The following is a 7,599-nucleotide window of genomic DNA, read 5'->3' on the forward strand; positions in this document are numbered from 1 at the left end:
CAAGGCCTCGCGCGCGCAAAGAACATCCCCCAACGTATGCAATGCTTTACAGCCCAGGAGGGCTTGATGTCGAAATTTTAGTCCCGGGCGGATGTTATCTGACTGAACATTCAACCTTTTTTCTGGAAGCACAGGGTTTCCCCACAATGGCAAATTCCAACACCACGCATTAGGAACTAACGGGTGATCATCAACATCTTCCACTGGGGGAAGGTATGCCAACGCTGTCACAATGCGCTGAACATCTGGCGGTAAAACGATTAATCCAAACCAAGGCACTCCCACCTGGGACGTAAAAATACACATAGGATTAAATTTGGGGTAAAGGCTATGTAGGAAAGATTGCATGACCTTCACCCAAGGCGGACGCACTAAGACTGGTTGGAGTAATGCTCCCACAAAACGCACTGCCCAGCATGCCCATCGCGCTTGCACATGTTGTCGTACTGCTAATGCCCCAAAACCGCCCAAAGTTGGATGGCCATATAACAAATATTTAGGAACCCCGGTGAGTCGTCTTTCTTGTGCGACCGGTCCGAGGTTCCTATCAATAAGCTTGGCCGCTTTAGCCTCAATATTCATGAGTTGAGCTTCTGGGGGAAACCCCCCGTGTTCCATATGCCACGTAAAGCGATGCAGCCCATATGCAGCCGCTGCATGTGCACGCCCAAAAATGGAAAGATTTAACACAGAAATGCGTCGAAACCGAGCCCAGACTTTGTCTAGTTGCACATCCCAGTCCCTGACTGTGGTTTCTCTCACATCCGTAAAAGGTAGATTGAGAGCCGTAGCCATATGTACGACCTTCATGTCATGATTTATTGTTATATGATGTGGGTGGGTGCCGAGAGGTAACAGCTCAACCTTATCCAGGTTAAGTTGCTGTCCTGAAGCCTGTGCGTAAACCCTCATACAGTCAAGGAAAGCCGGAATTGCTTGGATTCCTTCTAAAACAACTTCCGTATCATCAGCAAATTGCACACCTGTAACCAATTCTGAATTATTTTGGGGTAAATGAATCCCCACTCGGTTGTACTGTAACCAACACAGTAACGCCTGCGCGGCAAACAAGTATAGCAACGGTGCCAACGGACATCCCTGTCGCACACCCGCTGTAAGAGCAACTTCACGGGAAACAAAACCATTTACTACCGCTTTCGACACTGTATCGGATAAAAGAAGTTTAGTCCAACTAATTAACCCTGCTCCTGCGCCCATAGCATCCATTGCTTCAAATAAAAAATTACGATCTAAGGAATCGTAAGCTTTAACAATATCCAAAAAAGCCAGGAGACACGACTGTCCTGTCGTCGACATAAGTTGCGGTAGATGCCGCAGTCCTGGTGCCGTTGCGCGATGCTCCTTTCTCGTTGAGGAATTCCCTGAGCACAATTTATGTCCGCGCCTTAACTACCTTCACATGTCATTTCCATCGCTATCGTACAGCCACCCTAGAGAGACTTTCCCTAGTCATTTTCGAGCTGCCCCATTCCGAGGCGATCTCTGTCATACCACCTATGAGAGGCTGGCTCGCCCACCACCCGGCCCGAAAGACCACCCTTCCGATAAATACGGGAACCTTCCCCGACAGCATGTGAACCATATGCGCGGCCAGAGAACATTTACATGTTTTTGTTCCATGTATATATCTGCATCCAGGTAAACTGTAATGTGCTGAAAGCGGCAAACACTGAAGAGTCCTAGACACCTCGAAGGAAGAAGTCCCATGCTTATCAAAAATTAATTAATAAAAAAGCGTTGCTACCGTAAAGGCTTGACCCTCCCATGCGTTTCCGTAAGCATTGGAAATTTACGCCTGGCGTATCTCCGTAATGTTACGTATTTCAAACAGAGATTTTTTCGTTTCTTAAATAACTCTTTTTAACTGTTCATAGGGAAAGCGTAATGTGTGTGTGTGTGTTACATGCTTGGGGGTGCGTGACCCCATACCTGTACAGAGGGTTGCAAAAACGGTCTAATCCCCCAATCCCGGGGGGTGGTAGTGGTCAGCCATCCCCCCATCCTGGCTGGGGTGACCGACTCCCATCTCCCATCTTAGGGGCCCGGTGCTAATCCCATCCCTTGAGACAGGTTTCCCATCCTGCCAGCCTGGGTCCCATCCCCAATCCTATGGCCAGGGATTCCAATCCCATCCTGCAGCTGTGTTCCCCCAATCCTCAACCTGCCAGCCAGGGTCCCTTCCCAATCCCTTCGACCAGGGCCATCCCCATCTTGCAGCTGTGTCCACAACCGAAAGCTGTCAGCCAGGGTCCCATCCCCATCCCTTGCCAGCTACAAACCTACTCCTTACGTTTACACAGGTGCTGTAATATCGGCTTTCTCTTTAGGCGTAAATCAGGGGAATTGACCAGGGTTATTTTCTATTTCCGCGAGGTATTTTTCTCTTGCTCTATGGCTTATTTCCTCTAGCGTCAAATTCCGCCCGGCTGTGTTCGTTCCGAAGCAGACTGAAGCGACAAACGCTCGTTGAAGCGGATCTCGACTGAGGAGGAACTCGCATCACAGAGGTCTACGTATCTAATTGCAAACTGGCTGCTAGTGCAGGATTGTTATGTTCGATAGACGGCCACAAAAACAAATTATAATGCTGTGCTTAGAATGGCAGAACATACAAGGGTGTTCTGTCAAAAAGTCCATGGCTGGGAACGTGCTGATGATGGCGAAGGAACGGGTGCACCATTGGTTCACCCATAGCATAGGTCTTCAGCTGCACAGTCCGGCGCCAACATTCCACATTGGGCGCGCCAAAGCGCTACGACAAACAACCTGACAACATTACATTAAGCCAGGCATTCCAATTGGAATGCTTTTGAGTCGACTTGGACTTCTGAGCAAGAATTGCTCCTATGCACTAAGACATTTTGTCGCATGTGGAGAGTTACGTGGAGTTGTGCCACAACAAAACCATGAAGACTGCAAACTTTCTCAGAATTGTGCATACTGGCTTGATGCGGCCAGCATGTTCGCGCCTTGCAACTTCAGCTCAGTTTGCATGAATATAACCAATAAAACATCACAGTACTAGAGAAGCAGTTTGTTTGAGGAAGTACTTGAAAGCGTAACAACTAACTCCAGGTGGGCCTCACTTCGAGCCAGGACCCCCAAACCGGCTTGCTGTTGATAACGTCTTGTTGGCTTAGATGTGACGGAGCGAAGCGACCTGAGCTTCTAAGGCTGGTTCTGTGGCACTGTCGTACAACTGGGTCGCAGTGGCGACTTAATTCTTGCTGCTCTCCTGGTGAAGTCATTCTGCCTTCACGCAGAAGAGCATACAGCCTTGTCCAACTAGTCAGCGTGACAGGCTGTACTTGGACCCCCAAACCGGCTTGCTGTTGATAACGTCTTGCATGTTGATACGCCTAATGCGGACTTGACCCCCAGTAGGGTCTGCAGATTGCATACAGATTACATTCGGGTCTTATTCAAAGTGTCCCAAGCTTCGTCTTGGAAGACGCCCACCTTGTTAAGCGCAAGCTAGTAACAGCCCGACGACCGTTTGTTATCTCTTCCAGAATGGCACCCGATGGTGCCCTGGATGTGGATGTGCATGGGCCGGACAAGGTAAGAACGGGGTTGGACTGCGTCTGACTGAAGAACTGGCAGGGTGCACCAATGGTGCACTTTTCTCACATTTACACCAAGTCGCGTTCCATGCCTGTTATATTCCCAATGGTGTTAACCTTCTGCAGAAGCGTCAAAAGCTGGCAAAATTGGCGGGGTTGGGCTTCGCCAGGGACATGGCCGAAGTCCTCGTGGAAACGCTTGGGATGGACCCCATCGGGCAGTCGACCGATGCCGCAATCGCCAAAACATTGTCTGAAGAAGGCTTGGTGGACTTGGCGTCAGTGAAGACCGTGGCTGGCGGTAAGAGCCACTTCAGCCTAAATTGGTTTCATCGCTTGCTGAACAGGACTGGACAGGACTGAACAGGACTGACCAACCACTACAGGGTATACTTTATCGACTCTTGCGCTCTTTGCAATGGGTCTTGTTTTAGGTCGATGCCTACGCCCATACCAATGGAAGTTTGGGACCCTGGCATGTAACCGACTTTGTGAGCCGCAGCCTGTGACGCCGACTCCATTCGGTTTTGTTTTGAACGAAAGGTGCAGACTTGCTGTTTTGTCACCGCCTGCTTTCTGTCTTCCTTGCTGGCACAGAGGTCGAAGTCAACGCACGGCTGGCGGATGCGGATTCCGAGGTGGCAATCAAGTCGCTGAGGGCCCTCGCCCCGAACCTTAAAGCTCTCCAAGCCCTCAAGCTTGCAAAAGCAGCATGTGCCCCGACTGCGCAGCCCGCTGACGAGTTGGGCGAGGGTGCGTCACCACGGCTGGAGAAAAAGCGCAGTACTAATGAAGAGATGGCCAAGGCCGTGTGTTTGAGTTTGGTTTGCTATGGGACGCGACTTATAAGCAGAACTTCCTTGTGTTTGAGTTTGGTTTGCTATGGGACGCGACTTATAAGCAGAACTTCCTTGTGTTTGAGTTTGGTTTGCTATGGGACGCGACTTGCAAGCAGAACTTCCTTGTGTTTGAGTTTGGTTTGCTATGGGACCCGACTTGCAAGCAGGACTTCCTTGTGTTTGAGTTTGGTTTGCTATGGGACGCGACTTGCAAGCAGAACTTCCTTGTGTTTGAGTTTGGTTTGCTATGGGATGCGACTTATAAGCAGAACTTCCTTGTGTTTGAGTTTGGTCTGCTATGGGACGCGACTTGCAAGCAGAACTTCCTTGTGTTTGTTTGAGTTTCCATGTAAGCAACTATGGACAACTAAACCATCCATCCTTGGCCTGTTTTGCAGTCCTGTCAGTATTCCCAGTTCTGCACCTGCAGCCTCATTTTACAGCAGAACACCCAATTCTAATCCTCCAACTGTGTTCCAATCCTATGGCAGCGAGCTCATCCTAAACTTGCGAAAGCCTGCCATCCCCGTCCTGTCGACCAGGGTCCCATCCCCATCCCTGGCCAGGGCTCCCAATCCCCTCCTTGGTCAAGGTTGCAATCCCCATCCCTCAGACAAGGATCCCGTCCCCATCCTCACCCCGACAGCAATCCCCATCCTAAAAGTAGTGTAGCACGCCTAATCCCTAATCCTCGCCTTGGGCCCCACATCCCATCCTGACGTCGTCAACCCTATTCCCCATCCCGCCTGACCAGTACCTGCCCCCAATCCCCCATCTCTGCAACCCTCTGGTTCCCCTTCCCGTGCCGCCCGCTTCACCGCCGACAACGAAGGGCCGAGTACGGTGTGAAGTACGGGTAATTTAATGGTTCGCAAGGCAAGACGTCCGGGGGTTCCTGACTCGAAGTGAGGCCCAGGTGCGTTCGTTATAGAGATTGTACGGCACTATCATTTTTTGGGCGGGGCCCCAGCGCGATGCGCCCAGGGGGCCCCCGCTCTGTAGGATTGCCCATGTCCGTGTGGCCGTGTGGCCGTGTGTGTGTAACGGACCAAACAGAATATCTCGCCCGGCTGAAACGCGTTATCGGTACTATACAGCAATCTCTATTGCAAGGTATCTCGCATGTAGCTAACAAAGATCGTATGAGCACAAATGAGCACAAACAACTTTGGCTGCCTCCATTGACCGAGGTCAAACTCACATCAACGCCTCTCGGGCTAAATTTCATCTCAAAAGGTGCCGCGTATCGCATAATGGAATTCTGAGATGACAGCGTATGTTAACTCGAACACCTAGCTTTCGTTACCATTTGCCCGCACGGGCAGACCGCAAGTCGGAATGCGGTCTTCCGACTTGCGGTCTGCCGCACTGTCCATGCGGCATGCACCCGAGATGGATGCGATTCGCGTGGAGCCCGCAGGCAGTGCTAACGATTCCGCCGGTGCAAGCTTAGCTCCCACACCATCAGCACTGCTGTAACAAAGCACATCTCCCACCGCGTTGACACTACCCATCAATTGTCACACGTGCCGCGCTGGCTATCGGCCTGTACGGATGCAGGGGGGCCCGCCCTTTTTCTGTGGTGGTGGTGGTGGTGGTGGTGCACCCCTAGGTCCTCAGGACTACTCCCTTCTCACGATGATGGCGTAAGGGGCAATTACCGTTACCTCACTCTCTCACACGCACGCGCACGCGCACGCGCACGCGCACGCGCACACGCGCGCGCACACGCACGCGCACGCGCACGCGCACACGCACGCGCACACGCACGCGCACGCGCACGCGCACACGCACGCACGCACGCACGCACACACACACACACACACACATACCGCAGCGCACAGCAGCTATAGCAGTAGGTGCAGAAGTAGCAGTAGCAACGGCAGTTGCAACGACAGACGGCAGTAGCAACATCAACATCAACAGCAGTAGCAACAGCAGTACAGCCCTCCCCTTCCCCCCCACCGCATTTCCTGCACCGCGCTCCTAGAGCGCCTTCAGTTCCGTCCTACAGCCTCTTTTCCGCCCTCCTCTCTTCCCCCCCAGAAATACAACACTTATACACACATATATACAGACGCGCGCGCGAAACACACACAACAGCCTCAGGGGACCCCGGGGGCCGTACACTGCTAAACGCTTTTCCCCTTCATAGTGGCTCCGTCTTGCAGATATACATACATGCAAACTTACACAAATACAAGAGCGCATCAACACATAAGCGAAAGCGGTCAGCATACAGCAGCCAACATACGAAGCACATACGGCGCTGAAGACGCGGCTAAATCAAGCTTTGCTGGGTAAAAGCTTCTAGAACAATCCTTTCAGCTAATTACTGTTTTCTTTGGCGCGTTGTGTTAGTTGTGGCGATTACATTTCTCGCATTTCCCAAACAGGCTCACGGAGAGGAGTCCTGTCCGCTCGCGCATATTCGCCAGCCGCAGTTCACGAGTTCCCCCGGGGTGTGTATGTGGCAATGTCCCCCGGGTGTGGGGTCCCCGCCCCCTCACCATGGCCACGAGGGGGGGGACGGGGACGGGGACGGGGAGGTTATTCACTCCTTCCCCTTTTCGAAACCTTTCCAACGAACGATTCTAATTCCCTAATGCCTTGCAGCAATTCATGACACCTCCATCCCACTCGCCCGCGGTGGCGCCACCCGCTCACTCACTCTCATGCAGGCACTCGGAGACACCGCTCAACCAGCAAGCTGTACGGCTGTACGGAAAAGAAAAAAAGACAAGCAGCTCACCGCCCCATGAGCCCCATAAACCCTGCGGCCAAGCCAAGCTGGTCCCCTGCCGGTCTATTCCGGGCTTGTGTACGGCTGAGCACAGCGGCTAAGCACATACATACATACATACATACATACATACATACATACATACATACATACATATACACACCACCGACACGAATAAATTAGCGTTGGTAGGTAGGTATGTCCAAGTACTGCTAAACTGTCCACACATATCCAATTCGATCCGCTGCCAGGTGGTGGATGAATCCATTCGGTCATGTGCACCCCCCCTGGAGTCATTTGTTGTGTTGTGTTCTGTGTGTATGTGTGTATGTGTGTCACATTGTGCACAACGACGACGTCGCCCCAACCGCCCCAGAGAGCTATTTCAGAACTGCCTCACCCCTCTCTGTGCTGTACAGAGGTGTACTACACG

At 52.0% G+C, this 7,599-nt stretch overlaps 1 protein-coding gene across 1 annotated transcript; it reads left to right on the forward strand.

The window, feature by feature from the left end:
• Window positions 1-3,529: 3,529 nt before the first annotated feature.
• On the forward strand, window positions 3,530-7,267 carry VOLCADRAFT_107901 (uncharacterized protein; the record flags this gene model as incomplete). Its single annotated transcript, XM_002957903.1, has 6 exons — window positions 3,530-3,582; window positions 3,711-3,885; window positions 4,182-4,337; window positions 5,178-5,266; window positions 5,984-6,069; window positions 7,105-7,267. The coding sequence occupies exons 1-6, from the start codon at window positions 3,535-3,537 to the stop codon at window positions 7,265-7,267; spliced, it is 717 nt and encodes a 238-aa protein (XP_002957949.1). The 5' UTR covers window positions 3,530-3,534.
• Window positions 7,268-7,599: the final 332 nt, after the last annotated feature.

The sequence above is a fragment of the Volvox carteri genome (genome assembly GCF_000143455.1).
Source record: "Volvox carteri f. nagariensis unplaced genomic scaffold VOLCAscaffold_82, whole genome shotgun sequence".
NCBI classification, from domain to species: Eukaryota; Viridiplantae; Chlorophyta; class Chlorophyceae; order Chlamydomonadales; family Volvocaceae; genus Volvox; species Volvox carteri.